General features: G+C 54.6%; 7 protein-coding genes across 7 annotated transcripts; 3 read left to right on the plus strand and 4 right to left on the minus strand.

The window, feature by feature from the left end:
• Positions 1-467: 467 nt before the first annotated feature.
• On the minus strand, positions 468-4,585 carry PG985_005898 (HET-domain-containing protein; the record flags this gene model as incomplete). Its single annotated transcript, XM_066825667.1, has 5 exons — positions 468-1,080; positions 1,360-2,119; positions 2,175-2,526; positions 2,783-3,874; positions 3,926-4,585. 5 exons carry the CDS (start codon positions 4,583-4,585, stop codon positions 468-470), a joined length of 3,477 nt encoding a protein of 1,158 aa, XP_066688827.1.
• Positions 4,586-5,714: 1,129 nt separating this feature from the next.
• PG985_005899 (uncharacterized protein) lies at positions 5,715-6,263 on the plus strand (the record flags this gene model as incomplete). Its single annotated transcript, XM_066825668.1, has 1 exon — positions 5,715-6,263. One exon carries the CDS (start codon positions 5,715-5,717, stop codon positions 6,261-6,263), a length of 549 nt encoding a protein of 182 aa, XP_066688828.1.
• A 1,418-nt stretch (positions 6,264-7,681) lies between these two features.
• Positions 7,682-9,944, plus strand: PG985_005900 (Serine/threonine protein kinase; the record flags this gene model as incomplete). Its single annotated transcript, XM_066825669.1, has 4 exons — positions 7,682-8,554; positions 8,603-9,397; positions 9,477-9,677; positions 9,750-9,944. 4 exons carry the CDS (start codon positions 7,682-7,684, stop codon positions 9,942-9,944), a joined length of 2,064 nt encoding a protein of 687 aa, XP_066688829.1.
• Positions 9,945-12,393: 2,449 nt separating this feature from the next.
• Positions 12,394-13,686, plus strand: PG985_005901 (uncharacterized protein; the record flags this gene model as incomplete). The annotated part of the gene is made up of 3 exons (XM_066825670.1): positions 12,394-12,579; positions 12,666-13,056; positions 13,118-13,686. 3 exons carry the CDS (start codon positions 12,394-12,396, stop codon positions 13,684-13,686), a joined length of 1,146 nt encoding a protein of 381 aa, XP_066688830.1.
• Positions 13,687-13,834: 148 nt separating this feature from the next.
• On the minus strand, positions 13,835-15,212 carry PG985_005902 (Tyrosinase-like protein orsC; the record flags this gene model as incomplete). The annotated part of the gene is made up of 4 exons (XM_066825671.1): positions 13,835-14,410; positions 14,491-14,715; positions 14,804-14,963; positions 15,088-15,212. 4 exons carry the CDS (start codon positions 15,210-15,212, stop codon positions 13,835-13,837), a joined length of 1,086 nt encoding a protein of 361 aa, XP_066688831.1.
• A 508-nt stretch (positions 15,213-15,720) lies between these two features.
• Positions 15,721-17,688, minus strand: PG985_005903 (uncharacterized protein; the record flags this gene model as incomplete). The annotated part of the gene is made up of 2 exons (XM_066825672.1): positions 15,721-16,784; positions 16,839-17,688. The coding sequence occupies 2 exons, from the start codon at positions 17,686-17,688 to the stop codon at positions 15,721-15,723; spliced, it is 1,914 nt and encodes a 637-aa protein (XP_066688832.1).
• Positions 17,689-18,043: 355 nt separating this feature from the next.
• Positions 18,044-20,008, minus strand: PG985_005904 (uncharacterized protein; the record flags this gene model as incomplete). The annotated part of the gene is made up of 1 exon (XM_066825673.1): positions 18,044-20,008. One exon carries the CDS (start codon positions 20,006-20,008, stop codon positions 18,044-18,046), a length of 1,965 nt encoding a protein of 654 aa, XP_066688833.1.
• Between the last annotated feature and the right edge of the window lie 215 nt (positions 20,009-20,223).

Here is a 20,223-nt window from a genome sequence, read left to right on the forward strand (position 1 = left end):
ATTGCTCGGGTACTTCAATAATGCCTGTTAGACCGGCTAACTGTCTTCCAGGCGGCCAAACCGTCGACCGAGTTGCGGGGAGATGTTGGTTGGAGTTGTCCAGGATTGAAACGGTTACCTCCAGCAGCTGTCCGCCAGCCGTCGGCACGTTTACCCAAAAGTGGGGTACTACCCCTGAAATCAACAGAACCGTTCTACTGATCACCGAAGTTAGTGGAACTGCGTTTCTTCGAGATGGCATCAAAATCACATATCAGATACCCAGTCCAATAGTATATCTATATAGAATGCATTGTGGTTCCCAATTGAGCGGGCATCTGGTCTCCTCTAGATATAAGGGCAGGTACCATATCGAAGAATTGCGCCTTGTCAATGCATGTGAGTGGCAGCCAGCGGTGACAACATGTATATTCATGAAATCCATCAGTTGTATAACTCAAGAAAAGATCCCGCACCAATTGAATGTCCTATATAACCTTTACCCAAGACCCCCCATCACCTATATGAAAGGTTCTCAGGATCCCCACACCAACTCTTTCATAGAATGTATCACTAGGGCAGTCGGCTTTAGGATGTATAATGAGCGCATAGAACTTCTGGGCAGTCATATGCGTATCCACTTTGTCCCGGCCAATGACGATGCAACGCAATCTCTCCCTGTCATAGTCATCTTTGAGATCGTAGACAATGGGCGAAAGTTCTCCCTTTCCCAACAACACCGGCCTCGCCAATCCCTCCAAGAATTCCTCTCCTTCCTTCCGTACATCACCCTCGGCGTTATCTCGCAACATGGGTCTCTTGAACTCCTTCGTAGCCCAACTGACGGTTTCGAACTCGGGACGCAAGTATTCGATAGCGCCGAGTTTGGACAGCCAGGACCAGCTGGGCACCTGGTGGCCGGGTGCCCATTGTATAGGCTCCATAAAACAACTGAGCTGCTGGGCACGCTTCCACAGAAGGCCGCGGGGGAAAAATGCCGAGAACATGCCGTAGGCGGCACTGGTACAGAAGGCGTTTGCCATGCGCTTCTGCAGGCCTAGAAGGGCTACGGGTCGGTCTGTCGGCCGCGTAAAATCGAGCCTTGAGTAGAACTCAAATAGACTTTGCACGAGCAACTGCCGCCCGTCTCGGTGGTACCTCGACGCATAATTGGGAAAGTTCGCGTCGCCCAGGAAGTTGGCTCGAGTGCTACAGCTGATAATTAATGAAAAAGCTCGCATGATTCCACATAATGTTCTTTCGAACCAGATTCAACCTGTAACCCAAGAACAAAAAGAGGACCAAACAGAAAGAAATACAGGATAAATAGAAAAAGGGGGTGTAGGCGGTAAAGAACTTGAAGAAGCAACAATGTCTTACTTTTGGAGGCAACCAAGCGTCTCGCAGCGTACTCCCTCGCCGCATTCCCAGTATACCTGCGTCGAAGTGTAGTAAATTGTGCGGCGCGAAAGAGCCCTCTCTTGTAGGACCCAGCCACGCCTATTCAAGGGCCCAAGCTCCACATCTTTGTGGAAGTCGTCGATGGCCGGACACACGAAGACATTGCCGGTGTTAGCGATTGACAGCTGTAAACAACGACGTGGAGGGCCGCGTGCGAGAAAACCCTCAACTGACGACCGGGCGGAGCTGGCGCCAATTGTGCAGTAAGCCTCGCTAAAGACCAGTTCCATCTTGCCCGCCTCTCGGTACCAGTCTTTTTCATCATCCTGAATGATACAGAGAGAGTCAATCCAGATATATTTGATGCCTAAGCCTCGGGTGACTTGAATAGCGTCTCGGAAGGTTTGCGGAAGCGCCTCAATATCGATAGACTTTTTGAGTTGACTGAAGTTACTTTCGACCGTACTGAACCTTTTGGACACAATACCCCAGCAATGACTAAGGGCGACGTAACGTTCTGGGGTAATTGATCTCGATTCTATCAGACGAGGAGGTTTGCTAACTTCCAAAAGTCGTGTCGGCATGCTCGGTTGCCCTTTCTTGACTTCTCGGCGGCATTTGTCGTGCTCAGAGTCGCACAGCTTAAGCCACTGCTGCAAGAGTTTAAAGTGATCCATGCTATCTGGATCAAGGAGCCGTGGCAGGCCAAGTGGCGGTCTTCCCTGGTGACGATGTGAAACTTGTTGCGATCAATGTCAGTGACATTTCATGGGGGGCTTCTCGTGTAGACTCACATGGATCAGTATAGAGGGATAGCAGGTCCCGGCCTTTATAAAGGCCAACGTGAGTCTCGTTACACTGTAAAGTGATCAAACTAGGCAGCTGGATCTCAACATCCCGTAGCTTGTCCAAAAGCATCTTGCAGAGGTCGCACTTGAGTGATGAAATCTGCAGATCCGACAAATTGCAGGATGCAGGGAACACTTCTGCCAACGAGTTCAAATTATGGAAACCAGAGCATAGCCTGGGTGTTTCCTCAAGATCTTTCGGCTTTACCTGATCCCAATCAACCTCACGAAAAAGAATATTGCAAAAACCGTTATCCGGAACAGATTCCCATGAATCTTGGAGAGCCCTTGATTGCATCTGCTGAAGTATCAGTCATCAAGCAGTCCGCTATAGCTGCGCGGGGGGGGGGGCTAGCAGACTTACCAACTAGAAACAAAGTTAGTACAGCCTGACGCTCATGAGCTATGCATCATAGATCCACTACTCGCGTTCTGTTTAATGTAGCACCGCCGTCAGTTCCACAGCAACTTTAGTCGAATGAGGGGGTCAACCAACATACTACCCAATCATGTTAGCCGCGCTCAACTCGTCGCTACAAGGGAGCGAAACTTACATCCCGGTTCTTGGTGCTTCCATAACTCGAGTTTGGGTTATTCGGTGGCTCCGTCACGAACAATTCCACGCCCCCAGCGGTTGCAGGGGCGTCCAGGTCGGTTCGAGGCAGGGGTCTAGGGCTCCTGGTGCGTGGTTTCGGTACATCCAAAGTCGGGCTGATGAGGATACTAGGCGGCTCTTGTCTTATCTCTCTCGTATCGGGATCAGGGTAGGGGAACACTGTGGCAACCCGGTACGAGGATGGTTCTTCTTGACAGCTAATATGGATCGAGTTGAGTTTATTGTGAAGGTCCTTTGCCTGGTATCGATTGTCCTTGGCGACAAGGAGGTGCGTCCTTATCAGCAGTAGGATATCCATGAACGAAGACTCGGGTCTGAGCTTCTGTCCTGCGATTTTCATGTAAACATGAACGTCGGGCTGAATGGTATAGCTTCCACCTGGTTGATGGAACCAGAAATACGGGGTCTGCTTCTTGAACTCTTGCAAAGCACCCTTTCCAGAAGTAAACCAGACCAAGAGCTCCAGAAGTATGCACCCCATTGACCACACGTCGTAGGAGCGGCTTCGGGGGCTGTCTGGATCATGCTCAGGGGGCTTGTATCGGGAAGTTCCAGAGCCCACGCCAGAGGCTACCCTCATGTTCGTGTTTGCCTCTTGATGGAATGCAGAAAGACCCATGTCGGCGATCTGAAGTATAGGTGTAGACTCCTCGCGGCTGAACATCAGAATATTCTCAGGTTTCAGGTCCCCGTGGACGCAGTGTTCCGTCTCGTTCGTATGTAGTTCTTCAAGAGCCGAACATAGCCCGACGAACTGGCTAATGAGCCAGATAACCTCTACTTCATCCCCATTTGGATTTGGACTGTCATGTGTCACCCAATAGGTCCACAGATTGCCACCATCTGCCCATGGAAACATGAGGCATCTCTCAGTACCATGCTTATAAGCAGCGATGGGCTTGATCAGATGAGGTGACCTATAGGACTGGATTTTCTGGAGATTATTGGCTTCGCGATCGAAGAATCCGGCAAGCTCCCTGTGGTCCTTGGCCCTTTTGATGGCGATATTGATAGTTTCTTCATTGTTTGGCTATGTGTCTGGTAAGTATGGGTAACGACATCACGTGAAGGGTATGCGTACCCCATGCCAATGGTCCCTCGCCAAATGTGACTTGTGGATCTTTGTGAAGAGCACTTCTCCAAAGAACCCATCATCTGCAGGCTTATCTTCCCGTCCCAAGTAGGGCAGAGGGTGATGGGTGTGGAATTCGAAGTGGAAGGTCTCGCCGCCAAATTTAGGAGCCAAAAACTCCCATTGGGTGCTGCATACAAGGTTCCAGTCGTTAAAGTCCCATTCGCTGAAGAAATCGTGCCGTCCGTTTCTCTCGCGATCCTGGAATGGATATCCTGGTGTTCGCGCGTTTGGGGTTCCCTTGATAAGGACTGGGAGTTTACCATCATCAAATTCGTGGCGTTTGAGAACGAACAGATGGTTCAATAACCTTGTTCGAGCTAGAATCAAGAAAAGCCGTCTCGCACCAGGCTCGGAAAGGATGAAGTTCTCAAGGGATGTACGATCTGGAATGCTGACCGGCGTTCCTGTATTGTCGGAGGTTAGGCCAGCGAGTGCAGACCTCACTCTCTCCCTCGTGACGAGGTCTCTGATTCTGTCGCATGGCAAGAAGCTTTGGTCTTGGAAGTTATTGAGAGAGCGGTCTTCTACCAACTTGCGAAAGAGTTTGGACTGTGTGTCAATGTGTCGAGCCTCGGCCGTTTTCCGTGGGCTGAATTTTGAGCGCATTGTGCCAAAGCATGACATCATGTCCTAAAGATTAGTTGGTCAAGGTTGACTGGGGTGAATAAACCGGGCCTAAAGTAAATGCTGGCGTATTTCGCTGTAATCTCGATAGCTAGCTAGGAGAAATCAGCAAGCAGGTCCGGGGGGTAAATACACTTACCATCTCATCGTGTCTGAACTTGAATGAAGGACACACCGATAGAATCAGAATGAAGGTGTGCCCAATACTACCAAAATCAGGCTACGGGCTGTACGGCAGGCTAGTGGCGCACTGCACATAATCTGAGCTGCACCTAATCACACCCCGAGGCGGCAAAAGATCGGCAAGTCCTCCGGCAGCAGCATTTACCCCCTACGAAGGCTTGCGAGTCTTATGCTGATTGGGCTGATTTATCTACCCCGCTCAGAGCCTCGCCTCACTGAAAACGCCTTGCAGATGATCTGATGCACAGCGACGAGGCTCGCCCTGCAAAGAGCCCTGTGGGCGCTGCACTTTCGATATCGGTGTGGCCTGTTTGCGGTCTCTTCACTGGACGCCACATAGCTAATATGATGCCTGAACAAGGGCCGCGCCACCACAGTCGCAGCGCTAATACTGATCATGATCAATCTTCTGGGTTTGAGATGATGACCGATTCTTATGCGCGTCAGCAGGCTCTCGTTTATTTCACGCATGTCTCCCGGGACCAACCTGCGTAGCCAACAAAACCTCGGGTAAATCACCCGGCAGTCCATCACCATATCATAGTCTCCCTCCTCAACCTTTGCCTATCCGGGAAGACATGTCTCACTGTCACACACGGCTAGCGGCAAAATGCTCGAGTCAGAAACAGACAGTGTCCCGAGCCAGCACGTTCCTCTTGGTGGGCTTGCTAGTCTTCCATATCTTGAGCGAGTGACGCATTTTATACGTGGTTCAACGAGGCATTGGATAAATAGCAGCGTCACTGTAGTTGACTTTCGTCCTCTTTACGCTGTTGCTATTCATCATACCCAAAGAAAGCTAGCGAAATGCATTAGCGACATTGAAAGCCAAGAAGTGACGGACAAGCAGTTGGAGACTATTGAGGAACTTCTACACCAATACAGTATGTGTACGTTGTATCTTGAGTTTGCACGTTTTCTAATCATCATGACAGCAAATGCCCTCCGGAATTTCGAGTTCATTCATGGCAATCGCTGGAACACACGGTTCGTGAAAGACATCGCAGCTTCACGGCTCGATAATGGACCTGGCTCGCAACTGCAAGCTGCGCTGATAGCGGAAATGAAACTGGAAGCGCACGAGAAGCATCATAGCTTGTTCAAGGATTCAGACCTCTTGGGGTCTTTCAACCACAAGCTTATGCAACATAGCACAGCAATAGGCCAGAGCTTGGGTACGTCACGATGGGAGGAGATGGCCAAGGAGGAACGAAGGGCCAAATTGAGAAACACATTGAGGCGATTGGGCTTTGCCGTTATCGGTGGTATGATAATCATCGTACCAATGTTTATTTTGACCTGGAATTACGCGTCGACCAAGACGCTGGTGGTTCTGGCAACGTCAATACTTCTCTTTGTCTTGGGTATTGCAATATTCTCGACGACGGAGCCGGAGAACTTACTTGCTGTTACTGCAGCATATGCAGCCGTTTTGACCGCTCTTATGAGTGCGGGAAACAGTGATGTAGTCAGATAGGAGGTAATAAACTTTGTAGGTTATGGCAGACTCTTATGTCACCGAAGCAATCTTCGCGATAGTCGTACATGGGTGGTTCGGTCTCTGCAATGCGGAAGTGCACACTGGCCTTTACTTAGTAGTCGAAAGTTGGAAGTAGGCAACAATGATGTGCAAGCTAGAGCACACTAACCAATGACAAGGGTACTAGGCAGTGTATGCACCAAAGACGTGACATGTTAACTTGTTTAGCTATCCAGTAGTTGTTGACGAGCCATTACACTGTCTTTGGTTTTGCTACGTTAACTTCTCCAGTAGCACCTTTCTTGCCTGTTCGACATCGGATGATCTTTGACTGCTGGGCAAATCCCACCCCGGTCTGGTCGACATATCGTTCTTAGAAACGAGCTGCGTGTTCGCTAAGCTAATGACCTCCTTGAAATGTTCCAGGCCTCTTACCGATTGAGCACTGTTTGCCTCGCGTCTGACGTATATGATATACACGTTTCGTCGCAGAGAGATTTGGAAGCCATCGTGGCCGTACGTACCAAGCAGGCAGTCTGACAGTTCCGAGGGACGAATGTGATCAGGATGCTCAGTGAGAACGTCGAAATTCGGATCGCGCCTCACTAGTTTAAAGTCGCGTTGCGGCATTGGTAGCGGTCGCTATTCGCAGGTTCTATGGGAGTAGGTGTACCAAGGTTTTGAATTAGATGGCAGAATAAGTATTCAGTGTGTTTATTCGAGGGGTGAAAAAGTAAACGGTCCGATACGAGGGAGGCATATTTTTTCATTGATATTCGGTAGCTTTGGAACTTATTTAGTAAAAACAATAGCAGTCCTACAAAAAACAAGCCAAATGCCTTTTGAGCCCTGTCGCAAGAAGCAGCATCATGGCAATTTTTGAAACATGGGCAAGTCTGTCCCATTCGCTGTGAATTAGCGCTGGGACTCAGCCTCCGCCCGATGGTACTGGGCGTACAGCTGCACCTACAAGAGGGGCGGGCCTCGTGAGTCCCTGAACGCCCGGCGTAAGTGCATTGGTTGGGCTTTGAGTGCAAGGTACCCAGGAAAGCCTGACACGTAATCTTGACTCTGTCAGCCCATTTCGTTTTGAGGCCAGTCACGCGGAAAGTTCGGTGAAGGCTGCATAGCAGAGCTGCGGCAAAGCCGAATGGTCATCAGCCACCACAAACAAAAACAAAAACACATGCCTACATCCCTGTTCAGCTTGAAGCCATAATTTGGATGATACATTTTCCACTTGGATCGACATTGCCCGCCCTGTACTTTCTCGCTGAGAGCCACATTTCGGTTCAGAGCTGCATCTTTCTATTAATTAAGGCGTACACCTGGACATGTGTACCAAACCTGGAACTTAACCCGTCTGAGTGGCCAGTCGTGTCACACACCGCTGGCTGACATACCAACAGACAACTATGCAGAATCAACGGGATGCTGTTGAGGAAGGACCCGTCTCTATTCGACTCTTCGTTGTCGGCCCGAAGGGGAGCGTGGAGCAACCCGAAGATAGCCATGGCGACAAGTGCAAACCACATCCTGGTCTCCGCCCCCGAAAGTTATCTATCAGTACCGTATCTGACTTGGGCTTCGACGCTGCACCCGATCCAAAATCGCTACAGACCTGCAAATGCAATCAAAGCAAAGCCAGGGGCACTCTTCTCACGCGCTACATGGACTCCCAGGAGCTCAGAAAGCATCTGGGGTTAACGCCTGACCCCCAACGCGGCGTCATCAAGCTCGTCCGTAAGGAGCTTCGCACCAGGCTTGTACTGAGTGACACCCCAATCAGTCGCAATCTGTACATACCTATTGACAGGTTCGACACCCTATTTTGCCTGGAGACAGTAAAGGCAATCGTGAAAGAGTGGCATCCAAAAGATTACAGGAGCAAGATCCGCCAAATACAACCTACCGACCTGTTAGGAACTACAAAGAGTCGACGGCGCATACTGGGAATATTGACACTTATGGATTCCTTGCATCACATGGACCAGTTTATCCAGGCGAATCTTTGGGACAGGGACCTTCCAATCAGCAGTGATGGGAAAAGTGAAGTTCCTTCTTTTGTTAAACAATGGGATCTGAACGCGATGGTTTTGTTCAAAACCTATCAGCAGTATCTCTTTGTCCCCTACTTCAATTTTCAACAAGAGAGCCTCTCTTCGTACCGGTTTGATCGAGACGTTATACTTCCATGGTTGGAGTACACGCCAAAGAGTGCTGGTAGCGGAGGAGTTGTATATCAGGTTGCGATACACCCCAGTCACCACAACTTCACTGCACATACAGTAAGTGTAATTTTCAATCAATGCCACATCTTTGATACCGATCCACAGGACTCACTCTTCAGCCAGGACCCTGACAAGCCTCAATACTTCGCTCTGAAGGAAATCCATGCCTCGGATAGGAACAATTACAAGAAAGAACTATCCGCTCTTGAGAAGACATTTGGGAAAATGCAACATGATAAGCACCTTATCAAGCTTCTCCTAACATTCCAGCATGGTGACAGGTTCTTCCTTATCTTTGAGTGGGCCGATGGCAACCTCGAGGAGTTTTGGGAGAAGGACACAGAAGTAAGAGGCATGCTCGATGATCAATGGATCTCATCGCAGTGCTTTGGGATTGCTACATCTCTCAAGCGGATCCATGGGATGTCAACATGGCAAGTTGAGCAGCGCAAGCTGGCGCCGCCTTCAGAAATTGTTCTTCGTGAGTATGGACGCCATGGAGACATCAAAGCCAGGAATATTCTCTGGTTCAATAAGTACGAGGAGAACCAGCCTCTACTTGTTCTTTCAGATCTGGGCCTGACGAGGTACCACTCTCAGTCGACACAGTCCAGAGTCCCTTATAGCGACCTGGACGGCACCACGCGAAGATATGAAGCCCCTGAGGTGGATCTCCAACTGAATATATCATCGAGGTACGATATATGGTCGCTCGGTTGCGTATACTTTGAGCTATTCGTCTGGTATTTTCTGGATCAAGTGTCTGCGGATGAGTTCAATGACACTTTGGCTCGTCAGACCAAGACTCACACCATCAATTTCACGGAGGACAACTTTTTTAACATTGAGGAGGACAACGATGGAAACCGATTCGCAATAGTGAAACCGGCGGTGCAAGAGGTATGAGATTTTCCATCCAATTACATCCGCTAGAGCTTTACCGGCCTTGATCAGTTTGACGAGACTAACCACCTCACAGTGGACAGATAAAATACTTGACCACACGAACAGCTCGGCCCTTGCATGCGATTTGTTGACTTTGATTACAAGTCACATGCTTGTCGTTGACGCCAAAGAGCGCTGGAAAATCGATGAGGTTTGCACCGAGTTGCGGAGGATAAAAGAATCACTGCCTCCAACAGAGGTGCAGTCAGGCGTGGAACCGCACCAGAACGATCAGGTAAGTGATGATGCACCTGGTGCTCGTACGGTCTTTTCGAGGGCTTAATGTGATTCTGACATTGAGCCACAGGATGGGGTGATGCCTCTGTGTACGATGGACAATGATGTCCAGCACGCATGGATCGGTAGTGATGCCTCAGTCCGCCGGGGCAGCTTCTTCGACTCTAATGAAACCCAATCCCAGCAGCCCACGAGGGGACTAGTTGAAGTTGTACAGAGGGCAAGCCAACTAGTTCTTCATGACAAGGTCACCGAGAACCAATAAGGGCAAGGAAGTGAGCGTATTGAGCCATCACCCTCGAGCTTTGTGATGACCTCATATGGCATCGCATTTCCTCTGGTTCCATTTTTATCAGAAGGTGTGCTCACAATCATGACGCTTACGATGGAGCCAAGCATGAAATGGTTCTCAGGACCAAGTGTATGTACGGTCCAAACGCGACGTGTGGAAGGAGTTATTATGGAACAGCTTTTTGTATAATATCTCCATTGATAGAGATATTTCTCCGGTGCTTAGATTTTCACTTGCGTTTCGCTCAGGCGGTGTCTGTTAGGACTGACGAATTGCTCAATGGGGCAAAGAGAGAACGCCCCTTGCCCGTTCCGTGTTACTACTCTCGAGAGACCGCAAATCCCCGCCCAGGAGGCACTGGATGCTAACGGCCGGGTCGATAGTACCATTACTCCGCCAGAGCCCCCCATTTGCAACTTCCCCCTGGAGCTCATGCAAAAAGACGTTGACGTGCCGACACCAGACCCGCCGCCAGCACAGAGTAAATGACAGGCACGATTCGCCTTCGAGGCCGAGTTCGAGGCCGAAGATACCGGTCTCATGGGGCAAATAACACGCCGATCGACGGCGTTTCATAGACGCCAAGAGTGGTTCAATAAGCGCGAGATTAAACATAGGATAGATGGGTCAGGCGTCGCCTGAGATGGGACGGCATGGACCCGAGACCGAACATCACGGAAATAGCACTAGAGAGTGCACGGAGGATCTCACCCGACAGACTTGCTCGGCTGGATGCCGTGACTCTATCCTCCAGTGAGCCTCAAGGGATTGTGTTGTATCAAGCGCGCCGTGGATTGTGTTATGTCGAATGTGTGATAACCTCGTGCCAACAGAATAGGAGACCGGCCTGTGATGTAGGCCCCAGGGAGTGCCGGAGAGCAGGGTGGATAGTCATGCGGAAGGCCAAAGAACGGCCAGACATCCTCAGCATGATCAGCACGCTATGCTTCGTAGAGTTACCGCTCGACACCTTTGACAGAAGTCAGATTAGGGCGTCCCACTGCGGGTGGGGCCTGGCAGCTCTCGTTAGAAACGATGTCAACGATCACCCATCAGACTGCTGAGTAGGGACAGGAAAAAAACCCGAACCGAAAGGAAGTTGAGATTAAGTATGTACGATTTCTCACGGACTGCATAGCTAGCTGATTCAAGGCGACTCTGGTAGGCCAACAATAAACATGATTGGATGTCGTCGACAGCGAAAAGGTCCAGGCGGCCGGGGGCCAACTTTGGTTCCCGGAAAGATTTTTTTTCGTATGCCCTTGAACCCTGGCTCTGGCCCATGTGGCCCATGTAGCGGCGATCCCTGCCAAACCGAATGCGTGGGATCAATCATGAACACACCGGCCAAACTATATGTGTGTTGCATATGTTCGTGCCATTGCACGCCAAACCGTTGGAGTCCAGAATTAAGGCTATCGGAAAAAGCGCGACGGACTTGGCTGGCGGCTCCCGCGGTGAATTGGCCGCAGAAGTCACCAAAGCCAGAGTCCCCGGTCGAATGAAACGGCTCCGCCCCGAGCGGACAGGGGAGTACATTGCGCTATCATGCCTGCCGGTGGAGCCGCTGAAGACATTGCGCTGCAACGCTATGCCGGAAACATGGTGGGCGCCGACGTGGAGATGGCAAACTGGTTCGATGCATGGCGTGGGCTCCTCCAGCCAGCCCGGGAATGGCAAACGTCAAGACGTGAATGCCACATGGGGGAGGGCGCGATGAGTCTTGGCTTATATAACCGGCCCGGCCTGATATAAGGAGTGGTTTCATTCGTTGCGGGGTCCCTACCACGCGTTGGGAGTATTTTCAGGCGCTAGAGATTTCATCTCCGCTCTCACCATGGCCCCGGAATGGGTTTTTATTTCCTGTCAAGTTCGTCTCTTGAATTTGTGTGGGAGAGAGAACAAAAAACGCCTGGACGTTGGGCAACTTACATAACGAGATCTTATCTTCGGCGAATTATTAAGATACAATCCACAAAGAGGAAACAAACGAGCAGGGCACACACAGCTATCCAGATTGGTCGATCCAGAACGTGGATTCTTGGACCTAGTAGTAAATGTACTGCAGGGGTCTAAGCCCGCTCTCCTCGACTCAGCGTGCCAGTCATTGGCACTGCGGCTCTGACAAGCTTGAAAAAGGGGGAAGTTTGGAGAACGAACCGACCCCCCGGTCCCAGCCGGCCGAGATACGACGTGCGAAAACGCACTTGGCACCGCTCCAAGCCCGCAGCTCAACCTTGCGGAGCTAGCTAGTTCGTTGGCTGCGAACCGATCTGTCTAGTTTCCATGTCAAATATGACAAACGTCCTGCCTCTTCCCAATATGCACAACACTTCCTTGGCGAACCGGTGAGGCTCACGTAAGGTGAATGATTACATACTCACATTTCTGGTTTATCGCCGACCGACAAACAGCCAGCAACATGGCTGCCATGGGGCCGGCGCCTGCCTTCGATGTGATCAGCGATGAAGCGGTTCGAGTCGCGCAAATCTACTATGGGGTGACGATACCGCTGGTGGCGCTGGGAACCGCGACATGTGCCTACCGCATGATCAAGAGCACCCGCAGCCGCAGCGTCTGGTCCGACACCTGCATCATTATCGGTTATGTAAGTTGTTTTTGTCCGCCCTTCGCAACTTGCTTTTTGCGTGCATCATGTTGGCATGTAGCTAACCTTCGGCGCCTTCGACGCAGGCTCTCACCATCGCCGACTGGGCCCTCTTTATGCCGTCCCTGTTCCTGACCCCGGGCACCAAACCGACGGCCGCGGTGATGGCGGGCAACAAGGGCTCGTACCTGGCCATCCCGGTCTGGGGCATGGCCATGGCCTTCATCAAGGCGTCCATCGGCCTGACGCTGCTGCACATCCAGCAGGACTACTGGTTCCAGGGCGTCGTCTGGACCAACATCGCCCTCGCCGGCGGCTACGGCGTCGGCAACCTCTTCTTCACCCTCTTCTCCTGCCGCCCGCTCGCCGCCGCCTGGGGCGACTTCGCCGACCCCGCCGACGCCCAGTGCCTGCCGCCCGCGTCGCTCAAGGCGGCCGCGACGACGGGCGCCATCATCAGCATCGTCACCGACATCAGTGAGTTTGCCTTTCCTCCAGCCGTGCCCATCGGATGTGACACGCTGATACGGAAACCCAGTGCTCTCCCTCGCCCCCATCACCTTCCTCTGGAACCTGAACCGCCCCCTCCGCGAACGCGTCGTCATCGGCTGCCTCATGTCGCTCGGCATGCTGGCCGGCATCTCCTCGCTCGTCAAGATCCTGATGATCGGCAAGTTCGGCACGCCGGGCATCGACGGCCCGGCCCTCAACGTGACCATCAGCACCTGGACCGTCCTCGAGCAGATCCTGGGCGTCATCGCCGCCTGCACGCCCTTCTGCAAGCCCGTCTTCGAAAAGTGCCTGCGCGCCCTGGGCGTTTCCCTAACGCGGTCGGGGGCCGGCGGGGGGCCGCAGTCGACGCCCGTAAGGGCCAACTACCAGCGCGCGACGGAGCACGACACGTTCCGGTCGCAGATCACGGCCCACCGGCGCTCCAAGTTCGACTCGGACGAGGACCCGCTCAATATCGAGATGGAGGCGGGCTTGTCGGCCGAGAGCTCGCGCGACGCCAACGGGCGCATATACAAGCGGACCGAGGTCAGCGTCCAGTCGGAGGAGCTGCGGGAAGATAACAATGCCGACGGGTGGAAGAAATACACCCCTTGAGGAGACACAGTACTACTGTTAGCGAATTTAGCGATTAATTGATTTGATTTTGGTTATGACAGGCACGGTTGAACGCTCCGACCTTTGAGAACCTAACATGAACAATCTTGATATTCCCTGAGGTACTTAACAGACAAAGACGAATCTACTAATACAACGACTCATAGGTATAGCACAACAGCCCCTTTTGAATATGCATCAGCTCCGCCACCCGGACCTCGACCCGCCCCTCCCCCAACCCGACCCAAACCGGCGTCTCCAGCGTCGCGTTCCCGCCGAGCGCGTTGGCGTAGTCAAACATGACGAGCGGCCCCGACATGTCCCTCTCGCGCGCCGCCAAGTCCCGCGTCTGCCACGACCACCACGCCCTATCTATATTGGAGTGGTGCAGGAAGAAAATGGGGTCCGCGGGCGACGCGTACGTGTCCGTCATGGTGCCGTACAGCCCGCCGACGCCCCAGTGGCCCGCCGGGTGGTACGACTGCGAGTCCGTCACGAACTCGAAGTCGCCGTAGTTGGGGAGGGCCATGGCGGCCGCGATCTGGGCCGGGCTGGCGCGGTCCCGCAGCGACGCGTACGAGAAGTCGCGGCGCAGGCAGCGCCGGGCCGGCTTGGGCTCCGTGTTGTTCTGGGGGCCGAAGTGGGTGGCCAGCCCCGCGAAGGGGCCGTCGAGGACGCAGCCGCCGCCGCTGCGGTCGGGGATGTCGTTGGGTGGACCGACGGTCTATGGTTGGGAATCGGTGTCAGTCATTTGTGAGAGAGACATGTGATGTGGAATGTGCAGCAGCATCATCAGTGACTTACAAAGCCGGGCAGCTCGGGGTGGCTCAGGTTTCCGGGGATGTAGGCCCCGTTGCCGCCAAAGCCCAGGGTCGTGTCGAAGATGGGCGACTTTAGAAAGGCCTCCTTGCTGCCCGTGTCCAGGGTCCAGTCCCAGAAGGGCTGGCCGAGGCTGCGGTCCCACCCGCAGGCCCAGAGGGCCTTCTCATACTCGGCGAGGAGCAGGCGGTGGTAGGGATAGAAGATGCCCTGGGAGATGAAGTGTGTCAGTAGGGGTCCTCGCTCATACGACGGCGATTGACTCGCAGTGCCGGCCAGATAGGGGGACGACACTCACCACGAAATGCACGAAGTCGGTCTGCTTGACGTGAGTGGCCAGAAAGTCTTCGAACCGGTTGCGGACGATGGGCAGGGTAGCAGTAGCGATACCCGGCCGCCTCATCATGCACTGGACCGCGCCAATGTACTGCTGGCGCTGGTCGTCCGTTAGGTGGCGCCTATCATCGTGTTTTCGAGTCAGCTCCTCCCTCCATTGGTCGGGTGTGCGTGCATGAGTGCTCGGGCTCGATCATGCAGTTACATCTCAAGACCCTTGAATCGGGAGTGTGCGGGCCAACCTACCATTCTTTCCTCACATATGGCCGAGCGCACGTCTCGCCTGCAGATGGCGAGGGCGCAGCCGTGACAGGCAGGGCAGAGGTTGCCACGAGCGCCAGGAAGGCGGCGGTCCACGAAGAGAGACCCATTCTCGGAGAAAAAGCAAGTGCTAGTCAAGGCGTGCAACGGTCAAGAAACACAGGACGGGTGAGCACGATTGACAGAACAGTCCAAGCGGTGCAGCCTACGCATCATCTTATATTGACCAAAGGACCACTTCTAATTGGCCCCGAAGAACTCTAACCTGTTTCTGCAGTTATCTCAGCGGGAATAAATACGAGATCGTGCAGTCTGCCCGACCACGATCAATGAATAGCGCCATGTCTCGCCGGCCCAAATTTCCCAGCTGGACGGAGAGGGGGCGGCGTCGAGATCTGTTCTCGCGTGTTCTCGGGCCTGACGATTTCTTAAAAAGCTCGAAAATTGGCTTAGCGGCCTCGAAACCCAGCAAGATGGCATATCCCGATTGGCCTGGGAACCCTGGCTCCGGGTCTCCACACTGCGGAGGCGGAACGTCTTCCTGCATCGGCCCTGCATCTGCATCCGCATCTGCATCTGCGCGGCACAGCCGACCGGGATCCCCCTGCTCATCCTGACTCAGCACCCCGGCGGATCTCGCTCGACATGGCCTATCTGGGACAGGAGCCCTTTCCACATCTTATTCCGGCTCTCGCGCAAGTTGCTGGCCAGATGGGAGAACCGATTCCTTTGCTCGGCTACTTTGTCTTTGCTCGCTCGCCTCGCCTTCTCTCGCTGGCAGGCATCCCACTCGTCCCTTACCTGGGGCCCCTCGAGGGCGGCTTTAATCAGCATCTCCTGCTCGCCAAGCTCGGCCACGAGCCGAATCGGGCGGTCTTTCGGCGGCAGCCGCGCGAGCCGGTCGAGCTCCAAGTTCTGCGCGGACCCGAGGTCGGGGCTCGACACGCTGACGTAATAGCCGTGCATGTCTTCTTCTTCTTCTTCTTCTCCCCCTTCCCCGCTGGCACTACCGCCTGCGCAGCCCTCGTACACCAGACGGCACTCGAGATGGATGAAGTTGGTAAACGTCTCCCAGTTCGTGGGGTATTTGGGTTTCGCCCCGGAGTGCAGTACCAGGCGCCGGACGCTGTCGCTCCGCGCCCGGAGGCGGGCGAATACGGCGCGTGCCAGATCCACGGCAATCGGGCGGTCTGGTATGTAACAGCTCGAGGCCGTCCACAGCTCCAGGGACCGTAGGCGTGGGAAGCCGGCCACGGCTTCGAGGAACTCTTCCCCGTCGTAGGACGGGCCGAGGGCGGAATATGGCATGTAGGGATCCAGGGCCAGCGTCTCCAGTCGCGGAAGGCCCCGGCTCAGCTCGCGGAGACCCGCGTCCGAGATGGGCTCCAGGAGCGTCAGTTCCCGCAGGGTGGCGCCGAAGCGCAGGATGCCGGAGGGGCGGAAACACGGGTCGTAGTACGGCCCGGTGGGGTCATCTCTATGAGTGACTTCGGTGTAACTGGTCAAGCTCAAGGCCTCCAGCGGCGAGCAGACCTGTTCCAGCACGTCGCGTTCGCACACGTGCCGGTAGGCCTCGCCCACCTCCAGGCGCTGCAGGTTGGTAAGCTTGGGGACGAGGTACTGGGCCGTATTGTCGTCGACGCCGCGGAGCACGGTGAGGCGCGACCAGTTCAAATTGTCGGCTCAGTAGACGCATTCTTGGCGTTCGCGTTCCAGCCAGCAGGATCGGTCGTCACGGTAGGATCCCCACTCGTACGTTTCCAGGCCGAGCTCTTCGAGAGGAGCGGCGGGGCGCTGTCCGGCGATGAGCCCCAGCCCGACCGAAGAGAGGCGGGGTCCTCGGTGGTGTAAGTTGTCGCCATGATCCGACCCTGAGAAGCTGGTAAGGTTGGGACACGAGGTCAGAAGCCCTTGCAGCCCGCGCATAATTTCAGATTTGTCCCCGCCATTTCCTCGCCGCCCGCCGGCGACGAGTGACTTCAGGTTGAGATTACCCTGGAGGCGCGCCAGGAACTCCTGCGCCAATGCCTGGGTCTCGTCATTGCAGTCATGATGGAAAGTCAGGTGCAGTCGTGTCCGTGCCGGCAATGATTCGAGAATAAAGTATGGAATCGGCTCCGTCGTGGTCCCATTCTGCACACGCCAGTGAAAATCGCGGAGGTCAAACGCATGACGGAGCATGTCAAATCCGATACGAGACAGTATTGGGAATACTTCTTCGTCCATCTCCGCCTCGGAGGCCTCGCCGGTAATCTGGCCCGTGATGACCAGACTGCGAATGATTGGGACCCGACAGAGGCGCAACACGAGATCGAGACGTGGGAGGGCATGCTGGCGGCGGCCGAGATCAATGTGAACTTCATAGTATTGAACGTCTCGAGCATGGTCGTATAGATGGGAGCTCACAGGCGCCACTTGAAGGAGGTCTTCGACTGGTAGCGGTTCTAGGATGAGCAAAATGAGGTTGTCGGGGAGCTGCGCCAGGCAGGGTTTCGTGGGGTCCAGCGGCACAGGCTTTCGTGAGGAAATGACGGGTGGCAACTTCTTGCGGTCCTTCCTCCGCACCTTACCGCACTTTCGTTTCATTGTGAAAAAATAGCAGAGGCTGGTCCCTTCAGAAATGGGAAAGAATAGGAAAGTGGGAGGTTGCTGATTTTCTTTGAAGCGTGGTGGACAGAAGGGATGGCAGCAATAACCAACAGCAGCCCCCTCGTCACGTGAGACTCGGAGGATCATGGGTGACCCCCCTTGCTTGTTCTGGTAGGTAAGCAAGGCAGAAACAGTTGAAATCAAGTATAATTGAAAATGATTCAAAGGGCAGTACGAACTATGTTTACTTGACGGCGCCATGTTACTAATCGGCTTGCAGCAAAACGGACAAGGAATTCAATCCAGCCTAGTCGCCCGCCACAGCCAGCAGCGTTCAAATCGCTGTGAGCCATCAAGCCGAGACGGCCCATTGAGACCTCCAGCGCCGCCGCCAATCATCCCTTTGATAGCCTTCACCAGTCACCGAGCATTCCTGGTTGTATGGTAGGCGGTGTACGAAGCCTTGCTCCTGTTTCCACGGCGGCAGATGGGCCCTCCACTTCTCCCAGTCTCGCCGCACCTGCGGCCCCTCGTCCATGGTGGCCTTGAGAAGCATCCCCAACTCCTCGAGCCCGGCCACGTCGCCGTCCCAGGTCGGGCGTTCGTCATCTCCCCCCGCCAGCTGCGCGAGCTCGTCGAGGCGCCGGTTCTGCGCGGAGCCGAGGCCGGGGCTCGTCACCCGGATGTAGTAGCCGCTACTGTCGTCGTTATCACAGCTTTTCGTGTACGCCACGGTGCACTCGAGGCGGATGAAGTGGCGACGGTCTATCCGGTCATGGTAGCTGGGGCCGTGGCGGGTGCCGTAATGCACTACCAGGCGCTGGATGCGCCGGTTGCGCTGACGAAGGCGCGCCAACGTGCGACGGGCGGACCCCACTGCGAGGGCGGGCATGCGGAACATGTTGGGCCGCACCGCCCACAGCTCCAGCGTCCGCAGGCTCGCGAACCCGGCGGCGATGGCGTCGAGGTAGTCCACCCACGGCGGGTAGTGGACCAGGCAGCAGCGGCCGACGAGATCCTCCTCCATTCTGGCGTCCAGCTCCAGCGTCTCGAGGCGGGGGAGGCCGGCGCCCAGCTTGAGCAGGTCCGACGGCTTGCCGTAGGCCGCCGAGGTGCAGACGTCGGCGTGGTGGACCCGCAGCTCCCGCAGGCTGGCGCCGAACTTGGCGGCGGCGGCGTTCAGGGGGTGAGTGTTATAGCCGTCGGTTCCCGGCCCTATGTAGCCGGTGAAGCACAAGACCTCCAGCGGCGAGCAGACCTGGCTCAGGACGCCTCGGGAGTCGTCGTGGACGAAGCCCTCGGTATAGCACCAGGTGTTGGAGCCCAGCTCGAGGTTCTTCAGGTTCACCATCTTGGGTACCAGGTAATCCGCCGTCGCCCCATCCGCGTAGTGGAGCGTGGTCACGCGCGACCAGTCCAAGTGTTCGGCCCAGTGGACGTATTCCAGGCTTGAGCGTACATGCAAGTCTTCGTGGTCACCGGGTCCATACTGAAATCCCCAGTCGTACGATCCGAGGCTGACTTCCTCGAGTGCGGCGGGGATTTCGCCATGCCTCAGGTCCAGTCCGATGGTAAACTTACTGCGCCCCAATTGCGGTCGCCAGAGGGGATCTGTGCAGCCGGAGTTTGCACACTGATAATAGAGCCGGGTCAGATTCGGGCAAGAGAGAAGAACCTTCTTCAGTGCTCGCATGGTCTGGGGAATGCTCTCCCGGCCACTCGAGTACGACACGTCGTAAGCAACGGTCTGAAGGTTCTGGTTACTCTCCAGGCGCACAAGGAATTGATGTGCTGCAAGTCCGGATCTGGCTTCATCGCCGCAGTAGAGCAATACGTGAAGGCGCGACCGTGTGGGCAGGGAATTGAGCACGAGTGGCGGGATTGCCACCGTGGCCCACTGGTTCCAGACTCGCCAGTGCAGATGACGGAGCCCGGTCATGCCGGGGACCAGAAGACTGAGCTGGTCCATGATCTCCTTGGTCTCCTCATCATCCTCTACTCTGGAACGCAGATTCCCGCTGACCTCCAGGACGCGGACAGCCGGCAGCCACCCGCGACGTGCCACCATATCGAGGCGTTTCTTGACGTATTCACGGTCGCCATGATATAAAATAATACGGACGACGCGGTGCTGGATGTATCGCGCCTGTTCGTAGAAAGAAAGGCACATTGTTGAGACCCTGATGAGGTCATCTTCAGCTAATTTTTCGAAGATGAGCGAAAGGAGGTGGTCCGGGAAGCCCGCCAGCGAGGGCCGCGCGGGGTCCAAGGGCACTGGCGTCCGCGAGGCAAAACCTATCGGGGGCTTTTGGTCCATTTTGAATTTTCGGAACGGTTCGAGTCTGTGAAGAGCAAAGTAGTCACTATGGGTAGAGTTTCGAAATGTTGTTATTGTTGTGGCCTGATGTTAGGCAACCACCCAGGGGATTGGTAACGGCCCATTGTCACGTGAGACTCAGGGGTGTTACGAATGCTGTGCCGTTCAGGCCTCAAATGAAGAACCGTGGCTGAAGAACTTCGAGGAAACCAAAA

Source organism: Apiospora marii (genome assembly GCF_038362585.1).
Source record: "Apiospora marii strain CBS 49790 chromosome Unknown utg000003l_segment0_segment0, whole genome shotgun sequence".
Classification (NCBI taxonomy): domain Eukaryota; kingdom Fungi; phylum Ascomycota; class Sordariomycetes; order Amphisphaeriales; family Apiosporaceae; genus Apiospora; species Apiospora marii.